At 34.9% G+C, this 19,625-nt stretch overlaps 1 protein-coding gene across 2 annotated transcripts in view; it reads right to left on the bottom strand.

Moving 5' to 3' along the window:
• Positions 1-19,625, bottom strand: part of IMMP2L (inner mitochondrial membrane peptidase subunit 2) — a 406,903-nt gene that overhangs the window by 377,136 nt on the left and 10,142 nt on the right. For both annotated transcript variants that reach the window (XM_058022289.1, XM_058022291.1), the window contains exon 3: positions 13,864-13,967. In XM_058022289.1, coding sequence (XP_057878272.1) covers positions 13,864-13,967 — 104 coding nt within the window. The remainder of the gene's footprint in view (positions 1-13,863; positions 13,968-19,625) is intronic.

Consider the following 19,625-nt stretch of genomic DNA (forward strand, 5'->3'; position numbering starts at 1 on the left):
TCAGGAAGGGATCTTATTGCCATGCAATGGGTTGGGTTGAAGGAGACCTTGAAAGGTCACACAGTCCAACGTGACCATCCATTCTGCCATGGGCAAGAATACACAGGTCAGAATGATTTTTTTGGAGGGGTTTTTTAAATGGATCCTAAATAAAACAAATCTCTACATGGATTCATCATATAAATGACTAAAATAGTGAATTATCCTCATATCCAACTAGAGGATTACCATTCTAGAGAGAGGACCTTCAACTGCTGCATGCACACTCCATACAAACTGATGAACATGGATTTTGTTTTCAAAAAAAATAGTGTCACTCTAGGATCTAAAACATTTATATAGACCATAAATTAATATATAAGAAGAATGTAAATACAATATTATATATTTGGTTTTTTAATAAGGTGTAAAATACATTCATTTAAAATTTTCCCTCTTGCTCTAAGCTTCAGATTTTCTGAACTGTTGTAAAATATATATTGGATTTGGATCCTAAGGAGAAAAAGTTATCAATATATTCTGGACTTGCAAGAGCAAAATGGGGATTACATTCTCTCTTCTCACAGGCAATGCAAACATCATTCACCCTAAGGAATTACAAATCCTTTCAGATTCTGGGCTCCCAGCAGCACCAACCATTGCTTTTGTTCCAGGTCACTGGGGGAAAGGAAAAATTACTGATTTTAATAAAGAACATACGCATTTAAGAACTTTTGCAGGGTGTAAGAGTAATATGCTGCAGTCATTCTTCTACTGCATGCCAACTGGTTCAAAATCTGACCTCTTGTGTGTCAGGATACTTCCCAAATGAATCATGTAATATGAGATTGTTCTACAAGTATTACATACACATAATAATAATTATTGAATTATTATGCAAGATGCTTATTTGCCAGTTTGTCCATCAGAGATACTTTTTAAAAAATATAATCTCACCAATTCATATTTGTTGACATTTTTGCTATAATAGTTCTCAAATTCTGAGTGTGATTTATTTTCTTCCGAAGTCAAAGATCATTTTGAATATCAGCTAGTCATATGAGTCCATGTTAGCTCACCTTTTGTACTTGGATCAAATTTCCATAACAATCTCCAAATCAGTTTATTCTTAGACAACACATGGGAGACCAATCAGTGATATATGAATACAGCCATCATAACCCTCTTGTATTCAAAAGGGTTCTTCATGAGATATCATTAAATTCTGTACAACTTCTAGCTTCCTGCAGATGAATCTCATGATAAAAGCAGTATTGATGTGTTTTATTTGTTCACTTTATCAACTGCAAGTATGAGGCAAAGAAAAAAACAGTAAAATAATAAAACCTTTACTCAGCCCATTCCAGTAGCAGTCATATTACTATTAATATATTATGAAGCAGGAGTATAACTGGTAGATTAGATATACCAAGATTGATTACTTCTAGCCTGAAGTAATTCTCTGTGCTAAAAAGAGCAAACGCTCTGTTCATGTTCTCTGTATACCAGGAGCTAACCCCTTTGCCAGCCCTGCTGCAGCCACCTAGAGAATGCACTTGTTGCTGCCATGTCACACCTCGTGAGCTTCAGCAAATAGTACACACAGCTACATGCAGGAATTGAAACAAGCCACACAGAAGAGCTAAATGTAGTTGCTAGCAGAAATTTCTAGAATAGTCCAGGAGAGCTTTTACAAATCAGGACTTGAAGAGTCCCTTCAAATGTAAATTTCCCTTGGTGGTTAACTGATGCTGTATTAGCAAATCTTGTGAACTGGAAAACCTTGCTGAGCTGTCTCATCTCACATATAGTTACACCGTTGAAATGTGAAATACAAGTGCTAAGAGTCTTTGCAATCTTTTCAAAGTGTTTTCAAATGTATCAATTCAATCATAGATCTATTAGAGTTACAGTATGCTATACCCGTTCACAAACCTCAGGTGGCAGCTGGTTAAAACACACATAGCAAACACGCACAAAAAAAACTTTCAAGTATTTTAAAGGAGAAAAGTGTAATTTAGAATTAGCTGAAAAAACAGCAGCAGACTTGAGAAGAGTGGGAGACAACAGCTCCATAGCTGCAGTCTCACAGACTTAATGTAAATACTTATATAAATCCCAACCTACTTTATACACTTACAAACTCTGTAGTCTTTTTAATACCAAAAATGGCCACAGGATTACAAAAGAGAACTGAAAAAAGGAAAATTGGAAGGCCAGCTACTCAAAACTCTCTCAAAGATAATGACTGTTATAATGTCTCAAAAAGGACAGGCAAAGACGGAAATAAGGAGGAGAAAATATTCTACATGAACATGCTTACCTGTTTCAATTATAAAAACTAAGGAAGCATCTAGAAACAGTTTCAGAAATTAGGATTCACTTTTTTCTGCTAAATTTGGGTTCAGACACATTAAGACCTTGCTTTTGCTAAGTCAGGCTTAACTTAATGTTAGTTAACATATACTCACATCATCAATTTCTCCCAGTAAGGAATCACTCCAATATTGCACTTTCCCATCACTGTCAGTTTTAAAACCTGTCTCTAGATATCATGCAATAACATAGGGGTCTTAGAAGGCCCAAGAAAGAATGTTCTTAAAATTTCCTGGCATCTCAAGGTATTTAAAAGATGTTGCAATAAATGTATGTCAACTATATCAACTTTCTCCTTCACTTATCAAAGGTGTGCATGCTGTTCCTATGAAGTAGTAGTAGTATGGGCCTGGAACAATTCATATTCTTCACAAGTTTTGCAATGACATCACCATTCACAGCGAAGAAAATGTAGTTAACAAGAGAGTCTATGGAAGCTATTTCTATTTTAATCAGAAATGTGACACCACCTCATCATAAGCTGCATGGAACAATGAATTTAAGTCTCCAATTCTGTCTATGGATTCAGGTAAGCTATATCAATTAAGGATACAGGAAATAATTTGTAATCAGGTTTTCCCTGGTAATGTTAAACAGGTAAGCCTTTGAACTCAAGTAAAGTAGAAACTAAAACAAGTTTTTTGTGAAAAAAATACTATTGTCAGCGTCCTAGATGACTGAGGGACACGCTGTGCATGAACACACATTTAAAAATGTTACAACAGTATTTCTTCACTAAGGTCAAACTCAGCACCAGTTTAAAAATAGCCTGTTCTGAGGGCGAAGGGGATCTTATGCAGACGCAAACATCACAGCAGGCCTTCTGGGTGTACAGGATGCTATTATCCTTTGCTTGCTGACAACATACTTCCTTTATATGGCAAGACCACACTTCTGTCACTACACTTGCCCTAGTTCTGGAAACATCAAAGTTATTGTTCTGAGAATGCCACTAATTTATCCCTTAAAGCAAACATATAAAACAACACATAACACAAGAAATGTGCTCACTAGCTATCTCTTTTTTGCCTTAAGATATACACTTTTAATTACTGAAACTCTAAATGACATAATGGATGATGAGTTTATGAGAGCAATAATTTTAAGTTTTTACTCATGCCTTTTCCCTTCCCTAGTCCAAAATTTTCTTTATATACTAATTTTTTTACATTTCACAAAGGTAGCAGCAAAAAAGATACCTAAAACAGCAGGGAAAATCAGAGCTGAGTGGCAAGAGAATAGGCTGGCTAGAGTGTTCTTCTCCATATTGGCAGAAGACACGGGTCAAGTTCAAATCAATTTAAGGTCTATTTATGAAATAAACGACAAAGATTTTTGTCAATTCTTCCTACATAAAGTCATTAAATTACAGACATGACATGAAAATTTGTAGGTAACCCCTGTCTTCGCTTCCAGTGTTCTATCAAATCAACTTTTTTGCCTTCATTTTAGTTGACTTTTATACTTTATTACTGACACATTTTTCTCTGATTTTCAGTCCTTTATGAATGAATCCAGTCAGACTTCGTTGAAAATTTAACAAGTGAGCAAACAACTGCTTGTGTACTTTAGCAAGGCTCCACTTCTCACTTGGGAACCATGCCCTCATATATTGTCAAACCATTTCCCTTTACTATAGTACGTCAAACACGTCCCAGTTTTCAGATGTCTGCTTGCAGCCTTCCCACCCCACTGATGGTTGCACCACACACATCTGCCTAAACCTACTCATTGTTTCTCCTTCAGAGGATTTACAATCTAGTTATAAAACCTAAATGCAATCTGACCATTCTCTGTATGGTTCAGCTATTAACAAAACAGGTTTTCAATGCATGGCTGGGTCTTGTAGAAGCAGTTTTAAGACAAATATTACAACCACATACCCAGAAAAAGAGGTTTTTAGAAACTCCACTTCCATGCTATAAAACAAATTTAAAACATCATAATGCTTATTGTAAACAAGAATTTATTAGTAATGTAAACCATGATAGTGTATAGCTATTATGGCTCACATTTTAAAACTTCCATTACTGAAATTCCATTTGATGTAAACAAAACAGAATCATTCAGCTTGGAAAGGACCTCTGGAAGTTATCTACTTCAGCTTATAAGCAAAACAGATGCAACTGGAAAGGAAGATGAGGATGTTTGGGTTTTGCCAGTCCAGTTTCAATTAAGGCTGGAGGCTTCATAGCCTCTCTGGCTATGAGGTGATTCTAATCCTTCTTTTTTTCTTCCCCATATGTATAGTCAGAAAGCCCCTTTCTGCAATTGCAGCCCCTGTCACATCCTTCTACTGTGCATCTCTGAGGACTTTTCTCTGTAGCTAATCATCAGATAGACAGTTGGCAATAATGATAAGTCCCAAATACAAATGCTTATTTTTAAAGCTAAATGCTGTTCAATTCCACTTTTCAGGAACAGCTGATTGCCCATAAAAAACTAATGTTACTTTCATCAATTTAATTTCCCTAGAAAATACAGTGATTATAAGGTTAATTATCATTTTAAACCTGATAATTTGCCATTCCCTTGCCTTTACCTTTGCTAACAGGTTGAAAAAACCAAAAACAAGGCCAAGACTGCTTATTACATGCAAAAATATTCATGTCCACAATATACTCAGCACAGGTCAAGACCCATGTTTTTTCTTCCAACTTCACCAATTAGATAGGAAATAAATATTTTTCATGTGTAAGCAAAATTCACTTTTTCAGCATATGTGTAGTTAATTGAAAGATTCCTAGAAGAAATATTCTGTAGTTAATATTTATGGTTGCTCATAATACAACTGACTAAACTGGCTTAAGGGAAGTTATTACTGAAAGATACCAAGTCAGCTGTGGCAATAATTTGTCCAAGAACACAAAGTCTGAAATATCCTGTAAAACAAAATATCACCTCAGTATTTCCTAAATTGTACACAAAATGAAAACAGGCTAACTGCCAAAACAAAAAAAAAAAAGGATAAAATGCATTTAGGTATCTTTTTGCATAAAAAGAACCAATTTAATTTAGTTAATAGCTTACATCCAGAACGTATAATATAAATAATCAGGCTTTATATCTTAAGAAAAATTATTGTATTCTAGGACTCAAGAACTGCTGAATCATACTGTAACATCCTACACATATTTCTCTGTTACAGCTTTTATACTACTGCAGATAGAAGAACTTAGCATTGGAATATAAAAGCCTTGATGCCAAGGAACTGGATCTCTTTTTCACATGGAAAAGAGAGAGTAAGCTGATTTCCAGAGTTATTCTAGGAAAAAATAAAATCTATTACTCCATCTCCTCATAGGTGTACAACAATTTCTTCATAATTGATGATATAGCATCTTTAAGTCCAAAATGTGTACTGTTCACAATTCAAGTAAAAAATTATGAAAGGCAAACACTTAAAATAGTGAGTTCATCTTAAACAGAATCTAGCATCTCACAAATTCAGCACTCAGCACTTCATAAGTGCAGTGAAACATAACATTTGTTATCTTCTCTAAGAATCAGTTGAAATGTTGGCTTCACTTTCAAGGGAAGGAAATTACTTTCAAAGTACCAGTTTAACACTCCTCTATATTGTCAAGGTATCTGATCATCAAATTAAACAGAATATGTATTCAGAGCATATATTTTAAAATTATGGTCCATCTATATTTACCATAATCAAAAACAGAACAGACTTGAGCTAAAGTGCAAGAAAAACCATGTGAATAGCCTTTTTTTTTATCCTATATCATGACAGATTTTCAGCCGGAATTTACATAAGGAGGTGGTGTCTAATCTGAATACCCTGCAGAGAATAAGCACTGGAATTTCACATTAGTTGCTGAACAATTGTATTGCCTGCCACTTCCAGCAATGAGATTGTGTAGCTTATTTCACTGACTTATAAAACCTTTCCGAGTTCCAAGTACCTACAAGCAATGCCAGTCATAAATAACCAGCAATTACTTTGCAGCAGTTGGAAATGTACAGAGAAAAAAAGGTATCAAATATTTTCCTAAAAGAGTTGTCAAAGTTTCTTCAGGTTCAAGGAAAAAAATATTTAGGAAACATATACCTTTCCATACATACATGACAGCAGATTCTGCTACAGGAAATCATATTCCTAGTATCTAAATTATAGCTATTTCAAAGGGTATAAGTGACATTTTTCTAAACCATTTTATATATTATATATTAAAATGACATTTTTCCTTTTGCTCAACACAACCGTCACAGAACAGTCAGCCATCCGATTGTAAGGCAGAGTTACAGGATCAGACAGCTTTCCAACCAACCAAATCACCGCCGCAATTTCTGCAACATTCCAAGCAGCTGTCCACTCAGACCCAGGACCTCCAACATACTGTGACTGCTCATCATCTTAAAGAATAAAAAAATCTATTCTACTTTTCCACCTTTTAAAATTTTTATTGAAAAGGTAAAAATTATGTCATTTGATAAAATAGGTTTTTTTCTCTTCATTTGCCTGGTCACTAAAAGGTGAAGTAAAATTAATTAAATTGAATTAGTCAGTTAATTTTGAGATTGACAATTACTGTTAAGACTCCTCCAACAGCAGAACATAAGCCCTCCTTATGTAACAATTAGCTATTAACACCTGATCATCCTAGAATTTGAAGATCACGACGATTTTTTTTTTCACATCTTTCTCACTTGCCAAAGAATCAGACATATTTGTGTGTAACTACAAATTACCCTGTTTTTCTTATTTATATCCCAATCTAGCTGAGATGCAATACTACCTCAACTCACAGTTCTTCCAGTGTAAACCCAATCTAGTAGCATCAAAATTAAAGCTGTTCTACACAGGATAATCTACAGATCTGTATTTTTAAGTATTTTGCCTTTGAGGTGAGCAAGACTCTAATATCCCTTCATTTTCACTACAATGGGTCTTAAAGAAATTTTATGACATTTACCTCAGAAGTAAATTCAACGAAATACCTGTCTTCATATGTCAGGTTGGATATGGGTGTGTGTATTCTATTCCTATCTGACGGGGCAGTTATCTTCTGTTAAGAGGGCAGCTTTCTTTATCTCTTCCACAACCAATCTTCCGCCTGGGGAAATACCTTCTGCTAATGAGCCATTGACTGTCACTGCATGACTGATAAAATTACATTGTGAGATGCTCCACCCAGAAGGAGAAACCAAGCATTCCTAATTGGATATAATCAGAGGTTTGAAAGACCACAGCCAGCCTTTTCCAGTGGATTCCCAGAGGAGCAGCTATCTTAGCCACTGGATTCCCAAGGAAAGACCAGGTCCATCTACACCTCCACTGGATATTCAGAGGAAGATTACACTCTTCTACAGGATCACTGCTTCAACAGAACCACACCTGCCGCTCCAGGAGGACTGCAGCCCCCATTTAATCAGACTGCTACCAACATTCCCAACAGACCCACAGGGTGTTAGGTCTTATTCTGACTTGACAGTGTTGTTTTATATTACTGCATTGTTTTGTTGTGACTTTTTAATTTTCTTCCCTAATAAAGAGCTGTTATTCCTGCTCTCATATCTTTGCCTGAAATCCCCTTAATTTCAAATTTGTAACAATTCAGAGAAAGGAGGTTTACATTTTCCATTTCAGGGGAGGCTCCTGTCTTGCTTAGCAGACAACTGTCCTTTTCAAACAGACAATACCACAGACTGTGCATCTGACTTCAATTATTTTTGTCAAGTCTCTGAATGCTGCATTTTAAATTAAACACAAAGACCAAATTATATGCAAGAAAATGTAAAACTAACAAACAAACCAAGCCCAAAACCTAAACTAACTTGGTAATCAGAGAAGTGGATTCAGTAAACTTGCAATGTAGTATTCTAATAGATACTCTAATAAATGTTCAGCAAGCAATTTGTTTCTTAATTCAATAGCAAGGTACTTAATTCAATATAAAGGCCAATAAAATCAAAATCAACCAGAATACGAAGTTTACACAGCACCACTTACAATACTACAGTGGTCTTCTCAATCAATCAACTGATGCCTCTTTCACAAACAGCAAAGGCCATCTGACTTCCTCTTTTTAAAAATGGATATTGTTATTTTTAAATCCCCAACTTTCAATTTAATCACTGTAAGCTATAACATAATTCATTTATGTGACTTTTTGGCCTAAAGAGTCTAGCCAGGCTCTTTCCAGCAGTGATTCTTGCAGTCAAGTCTTGTCAACTTCCTATCATATTCATAGACTTTAAGTGTAACAACCCTAACTTCAACTGCAACAGCTTCTTTCCTCCACAACTGCTCATTTTCCACAGTAATGCAATCACTGCCTATTAAACTCCTCCTGAGCACTTCATAATACAACCAAGAATCATGTACAGTATCTGAAAAGTTTCCTTAGAAAAAGGATTTTGCTTTATAAATAGAACACACAAGGCTTTCTTCCACCAACAGCATTAACACACATATATATAGTATGATACGCACACTAGGAATAGATCGTAACACGGATAATAAAGTAAAACTACGTATTTGATTTTTATCAAGCAAAGACATGAGAGGTTTTGTTTGGTTTTTTCCCAGCTAAAAGAACAGAATAGGAAAGATTTTCTGAGGTCACTGAGGCACAGAAACTAAAGTGATTATTTAGCTTCTGTGTCAGCACAACCTCTTTTGCAGTGTCCTACCTGCCAGAAGACAGATGACTTGATACAGAGACCTAAGTACAAACAAAAATAGAACAGAAATTGGAAGACTTAAGAAGGCCAAGCAGAGGCATTTGTAAAAGTTTGTCCAGTATTTTAGTCAGAAAGAAGCTTTTTTAAACATAATGCAAGAACTATTAGATATCCATTCACATTATATCTACCAGAATTTAGTAGAAAATCTTTTCATAATTACAACTAATTCAAATTCAAGGGAGTTCCTTCAGTAAGTACCTTCTTACTGATATTTATTTTACTAAGCTAGTCTCAATAATGAAATTCCAATTTGTGATCTTCATGAATAGCATATATTCAGTTTGCACAATTTGAGAACTCTCTTGTTTTCATCAACTAAACAAGATTATATTCCTTCAAAAATTGCATTATTCAGATTTGCATGTGTAGGCTGAAACTTGTTGAACCATCACATAAAATCATCACTGCAATTATCTTTTCCAGCTCTCATTTCTGAACAGACGCCAGTGAAGGACACAGCAGCAGAAACAACCTTAAGTGCAGTACTTTGATTCTTCCTCCAGAATGGTTATCTGCACTGGATTTTTCAAAGATCAAGCTCACATAAATGCTTAGCAGTTTGCCCAAAATAAAGGAGTTTATGGAAAGGTCCAAGTAATCTTAGGCTCAGATGAAGAAGTGACGGAAGCCACTCAATATCCCTCACAAGGATACGAAGGATAGAAGACAAAAAGCATGATTTGGCTTTTTTTTTTTATGTCAAGGAATTTTCTATGTAGAAAGTTGGGTTTGTATTTAAGTTATGCTCCTGTATGAGAACTCAAAAGGAGCTGACAAAATATACAACACTTATTTCCTTATTTTTATAGCTGACCTTTAAAAACATGTTTTTAAACATACTGCCCATTTAGTTATTATAGTTCATAATTTTAAAAGCATGTTACCATTCAGGATGTACAGAACAAACAGCATGGTTCCCTTTTCTTCTCCCTCAGATTAATTTAGCATAGCTATTTTTATTTGACACATAAGAACACATTCTAAATTAGCAATGGAGGGACACCTGGCAACCTATTCAGCAAGTAAGCTCCTGCTCTCAGTCAAACATTGCAGAAGGTGTTCTCTCTATTACAGACATAGCACAACCTTCAAATTAACTTCTAATTTTTGACCTCAAGGTTAAAATTAATGTCTGTGAATATTTACAACTTTAACATTTCATCATTTGAAAATTTAAGCACGAACATGTCCTACATTAAGACAGGAATTTTGGAATAAAAAGATGGTATGATTGTACAATCAGGACAGGAGGGTTTCCATATAGGCAACCAAAATGAATTCTAGACCTAAAAATCACTCTTTGGGAACACCTTTTTATAGCAATGCCTGCATTTGCACACAGTAAAAAACAAATTACATACAGGTAACATTGGCAAAAATATCCCTTAATCTGCAGTAGAAGAGCAGTATCTCTAAGTGCTGGGAAGTGCAGCTGCAGCATGTATTCCCAGGGAAATGCATGAGCTGTACACCCCGCACTGTGACACACACAGCTCCAGCTACAATGCTGCTGGCACTCAAATGTTACAGAGTGAGACCAGCTGAGAGAACACTACGTGTCTTATAACTCATTCTGCAATAGCTAATAAAGTTCTACACAACCGTTGAGATCTACCTCAACTGAGCTTTTACAAAGTAGATGCTTGTTTCAACACAAAACTTACTGAAAAATCAAGGTCTGCCTGGCAAAAACAAGCATTTGTCTTTGAAAGATGACGTCATGTGCTACATGACTATTTTTCCTCTTCAAAGACAAATAAATGCATTTTCCAAACTAAACATATAACATTTTTTAATTTTTTTAAATCCATTTAAGAGATGGAAAGGCAGTAATCTGAAACACAGAATACCTGAAATTACTTCATTTATTTAAAAATTATTCCTGTTTTGATTTTCAATGTATTAAGTCCCAGTAATACAGCACTACCTAAATTAGGCATGTAGCAAGTGATCAAGTTAAGGATGATAACATTTTGCTCAGTTCTGAATGAACTTAAAATTGTGAGTTCAAAAGTTACAGCATGTTACATTGAGCTCTCCTAATTCTGGTATCAATAAAAATGAGCTCAAACTAAAGGGAAAAAATATTCTAAAGGCTGAAGTAAGATATAACTATCTGTAAAATACTATACTGCAATTAAAGAAATAATTTTTTGCTACCAACTTATTATCTCCATTGGTTTTACCCGACTCTAATTTAATATTTTTAAAGACTAATGTTGTTGTAAATATTTTGTCTAAAACAAGGTAAATGCAAATATTTTGTCTAAAACATGTGCACATACAGTGGCTAAGCTATGACAGCTATGATTGAGATGAGTGGTTCACCTACATCAGATAAAGAGACCAAGATGACAAAGAGACAATGCAGTCTTCATTCAGTACCTTTACTAGGTATAAACATCACCACATACTTGAATACTTGGGTGCTCATTTGTAATCAAAGTCATAAAATAAATGTGTGTGTGTGTATATATATATATATATATACACGTGTGTTTATCAAGAACTAGATCGGACAATAGAGGAAAAGCTTTTGGATCTGCAAGCAGTATCAGAATCATGACCACAGGCTCAGTGATTCTCTTCTGGGGCATCCAGACTGACTCACCTCTTTGCTCTCTTCATATCATCAGAGATACCATGTCATTCTGGATGGCTGCTGTTTCTACCACAATTCCTAAAGAGATTGTTGAGATCCCAGCTAGCAAAAGTCCACTGTAAGTAGAAGGTCAACAGGCAAAACTTGGAGCAAAGAGAGGAGTTTGAATGGCCCTGGTCATGCTGCCATGAAATACTATTTTACCTCAGCTCCTGTTCTACAAATGACCACCCTTCCAGAACCTCTAAAATATCTTCTACTACAACTTGGGCAAAGAGGAGACAGTGGACAAATGTCAAGCAGCCAACAAAGACACAAAACAAAGGCTTACATATTCATTTGCCTATCTCAGTCAAAACAATATTTTCTCAACTGAATTTCTGAGAGGATCAGTAAAGGAGAACCTGATAGGACATCTGCCTTCCCTGTTCATGCCTTACCTAAATCAGGATCTGAGGACCAGCAAGTAAAATCCATGCATATATGTGAGTTATAGAAATAATAAGTAAAAAACCAAAATGAAAAAGATTAAAAGTATTAACTCATTTACAAAACAGAAGCATTGTACAGCAAAATTCTCTAAAACTGACAGGTACAAAATCACATCCAGATACTATATCCTGCAAGACTTTACCACACAATTAAAAACTTAACAATACAATAAGGAAGCAGGCCAAAACTTCTTCTAACAAACCTGTATCATGAAGTACTTAAAAGTTGCTATTGAAAATGTAAACATTTAATGATATTTTATACTAAAACTATCCAATAAATTATTTTTACATTGTTTAACTTCCTTTGTATTGATCTTAAAATGCTTTGGGAATACTCTGATCTGATTATCCACAGGACTTCCCAAAGACTAAGAAAAGCTACCATAAAGTGCATAAATACAATTTCTTCTATGTGGGTCTACATAAACTCTACCAAGATAAGGGAAAACCTTCCAAACATACAAAAATCTCCACTGCATCTAAAATACTAGTTATCCTGCTCAAACATACAGCAAAGTGAAAATAACCAATGCAGATGGCTCAGACTAAATTACAAACATTCAAGGAGTATAATAAGGATGAAACTATTAATTTTGTTTTCTGATCAGACAATGTGCTCATTTTCTGTTCAGTCTATTAATTACTAATCAGTTATCCTGATTCTTTTAAACAATCACCAGAGCATGACTTGGGCAGAGGGATGCACATACAGGCAGAATCACATCATTTTACAGCATCCATTGAGTGACCTGAAATTGAAGCCCTTTTGCAATATTACCTCTAGCAAATATGAATAAATTCATATTTGCAGCTAGACTATTTACAGAAAATTTTACATGACAGAAAATGAGACAGATCACAGTGCAAATTTTAAATATCTAGCAAAAGAAGAAAATTGTCTTACAAATTACCACTACAGCGAAGAGGAAAGCAAAAAAAGGGACAATTAGAAAAGATATATGACAAAAAGGCAGTTAGATAATATGGCTTCCAAAGACATTTTTGTTACAATTTACATATTGTGCATTTCGCTTGCAAAACTAAAACCTTAAGCTTAAACTCTCCAAGCATATAATATGAGTATGTATTATATCCCTGCACCAGTTATGAGCACTTTGACATTCTATTTCTATATTATATTAAGGCTGAAATGGAGTTTCTGTCCTGTTAGTCTTGAGTATTTTGAACAGCGAAACACTGCCACCTTTTGTCTTGATACATAGGCCTCCCAATTTTAAATGTAGAATTCTGTCTTTTGCTCCATTTGTCCTTATGGAGGTGGGTGAATCCTTGAGGTCTTATCTAAAATTTTATTCAGTAGACATATTCACCAGGAAGAAAAACATACAGTACTAGTCAATAAGGCATTTTTTTTCTCATAAGTATATAGCCCAGCAACTCAAACTATACTCCTTTAGGCCACATAATGTTTTATCTATTTTCTATCTCACAACTCTTTGGTCTTGGCAGTTTTGGTACACATACATGCTGTATCACATGATACCTTGCATTACATTCCTTTCAAGTAAAAACCTGGTAATGCATTCTTTGAACATCTGAGTTTTGAAAACAGACAATAGAAGTAACAATAATGCATTATTTAAAATGTTAGGTTCCTTGCTCATGTATATACCTACATTATTGTAGACAAAACACTGATAGTTCAACATCTACATAAGCATATATTGAAATGTATGCAAAATTACTTACACCAGTGACACAATGTCCCCACGTTGTACATCATAATTTCTAATGCTCCAGTGGTTCAAGAGTACTACATCAGATGCTTGTCTTCCCCCAGGATTCAAAGAAGGCTGAGAGAAGGGGAGAAAAACAGACCTACATTTAGATCTACATTTTCTTTTTCAATCTTCCCCCTAATTACCTTTCCATCAACAGGTGAAACACATTAAAATTGGTAAAAAACATACCAATACTCAGCATAAGAGGCCAAGAATCTGTTCTATTACAGGAAATACATTTGAAATACACTTCTTTATTAAGTGACACGTTAAAGATAATTAACTTTTGACAAACTCTAGTTCACATCTTTTAATGCACTACTGCATGCAAATCAGATTACATAGGATACATACTTATGTCATCATTATATTGCAAAGGTTCCATATTGTTGTTCTCCTTATTGCAAGAGTTTCATACCTCCTTGATGTTTCTCATAGGCAGCTCCTCTAAGCACTGACTCTTCCTTCTTCTTACAGCAGCCAACTGACTCCAGCTCCCCTCAACCAACCAATCCACTCTTTTATAACACTCTTCTTCTTATTGGTGACAGCTGTGGCCTGTTAAAGTCAGGCCTGCTCCTAATCTTTAATAATTAGCCCAGCTGCAACTCCTTAGGGGTAAGATTACTTTCTATACTACCTTTATTTTCTTACATTCTATCCCCCTACATACTTCCAGCAAGCCTGATGAAAAGAAGGGATTGCTAATCAAAATAGCCAAGTAATTAATGCATAATTAGGAGGCAATCAAATCCCCCAAAATTATTTTGTGGGATATGATACAAAACCAGTGTACCTGATCAATGCTGCCTCTGAGTTAACTCTTGGGAAAGGACAGAGGAAGAAGCCCATCACAATACTGTCTTCATTTATTTTTGCAAGGTTTACTTTAAAACAGAGACTCATTTTACTAGACAGAAATTATTTAAGAGTATTCCAGACTGAAGTTTTCTATTTATTTCTCAGAAAGCTTTTTCAGGGTCTTCAAACAAAATTACAGTATCTCTCAAGTTGGCCAAGAGATAATCACTAATTAGAGTTAGGTTATATATGCAATAAAGCACATAGTGTTGCAACTAAGCTACCCCTCCTTTGTATGGTAATTGCAATATTAGCTAAAAATTTGGTTATTGTTGCTGTTGCTGTAGAAAAGGCACTTGAACTATAACTTGCACCACCACATAAACCACTGGACTTTCACTGCTGATATTCTCCTCTCCAAACTGATGGTACCTTTGATGAGTAAACCAACAGGAGGACTGAAATTAACTCTTCTCAACCCAGAGTCAAATTTCATTCCGTCCCTATTCAGAAAACTGCTCTCAAATGAAATGGTTATTTAGTATTCATTTTTAACTTCAAAAGCAATTTCTCTTTATTACAGTTTCTTCATTCCTTATTGGTTGAATGATTGGTTCACAAAGACATGCTTCAGAAGGGATTTGTGAAAAATCAGTTTTTCAAGGTGAAAGAGGAAGGGTCCTCAGTAGGACCCCCAGGTGTAATTCACATGAACAGTATGCAATAAGCTAGATCAAAAGAATAAACATGGTAGAGAGAGGGGGAGGGATATAACATCATATGTTTAGTTAAAGAGCAAACAAGAGTAGTTACATTTTGGGGTACAGGCATATTTCCAGTAAGGTAAATCAGGGGATCAAAGCAGATCACTCTAATATCCATAGAGATATGGTCTGAGTGTAAGCTATAAATATATTAGTACTCATTGCTGTTTTATTTACTAGACTCAATGAACTGCAAGGACCAGATAAATAAAAAACAGGAGCTAATTAGCAGTTATTTTATTAGTAGTTTTTAATTAAGAGTTCCAGAATTATTTATCACCTTTACAGCATTTTCCACCAAAGGATCAAATATTTACATACAAGTGACTTACATACAAACTCACAAACAATTCAGCCATACTCACTTTGCCAAATGCAGGTACATAGGGGCCAGAATCTTTCAACACTACTTAGTATAAGGCAGAGGCCAATCTTACAAAGCAGGAGTCATACATAAGACATATTCTCACAAAGTAAACTCCTTAGTACTCAAAGGTATCCACCTTAAAAGGCTAAAAGAGGAGGATGAAACCTTTAATAGAAACCTTAAAACCATTGTTCCAAAAGATAATGTATCTAACAGCTGATATTTAGAATATATCTAAATAAGTGCTTACACACTTTTTGTATCACATAAACTTACATCAACTACATCTTACAGAGAAATACACCAGGTAGTTACAGTATTGCTCTAGTTTCACTATCCCAGTTGACTCCTATTTTTTATGCATTTAAACAAAGGCAATACCTTAGAATTCAAATACATTTGGATATTGCATAAGCTTTTTTAACTTAAAGCACTCTAAATGCATTTTTAACAATACCTGACCTCATTTTGACATACAGAGTAGATATTCAACTCATACATTAGAATGGTGTTTGAGAAAAATACAACAGTATAGGCTTTTTTCTTCTCTCTCACAAAAAAAAAAAAAAAAAACCACCTGACAAACGTGCAGACAATAATACTATTTTATTAAAAGAAAGTGAAGGAAAACAAGGGGACAACTATTCATTTACATCATCACTATTGTCTATTAAAAAAATAAAAAGATAAATCCTTCAGCAAGCCTCTCTATTGTAAATAACTATTGTATATTATTTTCTATTGTAACTAACTGAGATTCCACAACAAACAAGTATAGAAACAATACTACTTATTCCTCATTATATTTTAACTACTAGTAAGGTTTCAGGTCTAGGAAAATCAAAATACAGCTTCTGCAAAAGGAGTCAACAAATAGGGTCACAAGGACTTTTCATAAGAAACAAAATGACACAGAGGTTTCTTCCTTCTAGTCTGAAGTATTATAACTTCTTTGCTCAAGTTTTTGGCATAAAAGCCTGCTACAAATAAGGCACACAGGTCTTAATTTAAACTGTGGTGCAGAAGCCACAAAACATTACTCTTTCCAATTACTAACTAATCTAATGCTAAAAGCATGCAAATTGAGATCCCCAGCCATATGATGAAGCCTCATAGGACATGAGGTTCCATAAGTAGGAGGGTAAAAACACGCCCTTTTGCTATAAATAATGATTAACTTGATAGTTGTTATGCTGCTAGTGAAGGTCACAACTTATTTGCTTGAAGCTTGGGGAACACAAAGAATATTCACATGAGCTTACAGCTTAGGTACAGTAATCCTAATAATAAAGTTAGGAGAAACTGCCACAGAATAATTACAACTGCTATTATGCATAATGGAATAGAACATTCAATAATGTTTGCTGCAGAAACATGAGTGCTTCATCAGAGATCACTGCTCAGGCCACTTCCTATAATCCTTGGTGTTGAACTGTTTGCAATAGAACTTGCATATAAAGCTGCACATACGCTGTCATTCTCTATCCCACTTTAAAACAGTCAATTTGATTTAGTGAATTTACAAATTTATATATCCATGAGCGGTTCCTTTTCCACATCTTTATGTATGAAGAGTCTGTAATACTGGACAAGCAATGAAACTCAATAAAAAAATAACATGAATCAATATCAAGCTGTCCATATGACAACAAACATTTTAAAGACACTACAAGAAGTCACACAAAAAATTTCACAACAGTCAATTAAGAAATCTTACTACCAGTTATTTTTTTCACTTACATTTAATATTGTAAACAGATTGCAACTCACTAGAAACACACTATTAATAGAATGCTAGATGAGCATATCAATCTAAACAACAAAACTACCTTATGTGATGATTAAAAAACTCAGTAAATTTGGAAATAAAAGAGAAGGTAATGAAACCATTAAACTGTTAAAATTATAAACTGCAATAGCTCACACTTATTCTCTATAGGTTAGAGTTAATACACATATACACTGAAGTCAGCACAAGTGAAATTATGACAGGTGGCTGAAAGCACTGAAAAATACAAAATCAGCTGGAGACAATGGAATGCATGAAGTCTTTCTTAATTGATTGGGTCAGAAAATTTTAATTTTCATCAGAAGCTTTATTCATATGCTTGCCAGGGTGTCAAAAAGTGTTCCCATTATCAGTACTGTGAAGCAGCAGTAAGGCTGGTCCAGAACAAAAGGAGAAAGTGTAGGGGGAGAGAAAGCACATAGCAGAGAACAGGAGTAGGTGAGCAAGCATGTCACATAGAAATTTATTTCTTTCTTCTTATCAAAACTTTTAATTTCAAGCTCATCGGGAGCCAGAATTATGAGTATACAAAGGCAGCTAGACAATTTAGAGGTCTATTACAAACAGATTCTTTAGAATCTTACCATGGTATCAAATTGAGACAATAAGGTATCACTGGAAGCATGTGATTGAAGGATACAATCTGACTTCAAACAGACTGAACCTCTGTCTTCCTCATACCTATGGCTTTAAGATATGTTTGACATAGATCACTCTCCAAAGAACACAGTTAACAGACAGAATTGCAACATGACCAGTGCTCCCTCAAGCTACTATTAAAGAGAGAGATACATTCCTTATAATTGTGTCCCTGTCAGACTTGCTTAGATGGCTAATAAATTTTGGCAAGAAAATTAGTATCTTATTAAAAAAGCTAGGATTTTTTTTTTCAATCTGAAAAATGGCCATATCCATAGAAGCTTAAAACAAACCTCTATTTCAGTTCTGTTTCAGAATACAACCAGAGATTTTTACAGACACTGAAGTGTCAGTAAAATTATAAATGTCAGCTTTCAAGCTATCCATTTTTCAGTCAACAGAGGGAATGTTTAGTTAACAGATACAGCAAGGGAAAAGCTTCAATTTTAATAATCCAGTGAATGTATATTTCTTTCCCTTTGTCAGATTGAATAAATCTAATGACTGCAGTGTTCTTCAAATCTTCCATGGATAAACCACAGTCAACTATGTGCTCTTCAAGTGAGTAGCAAAGCAACACTCCAAAACAATACCAGAGCACTCTCAAACACTTGGGACTGACTTCAAAGAAAACATTAAACTGAGGTACTAACCAGAAGCACAACAGACATATGGAGAGGGAAATGTAAGAAATTTCTTTCCAGCTACTGAAGCAAAACTATTGCACAATAATGGATGTCAAACAGAACACTACATCAGAGGCAGAAAAAGATGAAACAATAAATGGCAAAGTGGTGTGCTAAAAAAAACATTTAAACATTTAAATGCTCATGTCCCACCCACTATTACCAAAAAAAAAAAGCCAAAAAACAGAAACAACCAAAGGCAGAAAGCCAAAACAAAAAATCCAACATGAATCTGCATCTTAAAACATTCCATGTGGCTCTAGACCTGCAACAGAGGAGAAAATGGGAAGATGGAAAACAGAGGAGTTGTACTCAGCTGGCTAATTTTGCACTTCTCTAGATGCTGTGCTATATATTTGAAGTCCTCCTGCCTGAAGAGAGCAAAAAGATAACAGAACAGGTTTTTTCACAGTTTTCCCTTCCTCTCCTTTTTAGTGTGAATTTCTGGCTCTTCAACTGCAAGCCCTCAGATTGTCGTCACTTTCACTTGTCATCAATGATATTCAGAAAAACATCTGTGAAAAGGGCAATAATAACTTAGGCTACACCTAGCTTTTGGCCTTGGATTGTAGAATTACTGGAGTAACACAATTTTATTTCCATCCCTGTTCTTGATGTGAGAGCTGCCTGCTGAGGTTTCTGGACAGAGTTTAAACATCAGATTACAGACTGCCACAAAAGACA

Source organism: Melospiza georgiana, chromosome 4 (genome assembly GCF_028018845.1).
Source record: "Melospiza georgiana isolate bMelGeo1 chromosome 4, bMelGeo1.pri, whole genome shotgun sequence".
NCBI classification, from domain to species: Eukaryota; Metazoa; Chordata; class Aves; order Passeriformes; family Passerellidae; genus Melospiza; species Melospiza georgiana.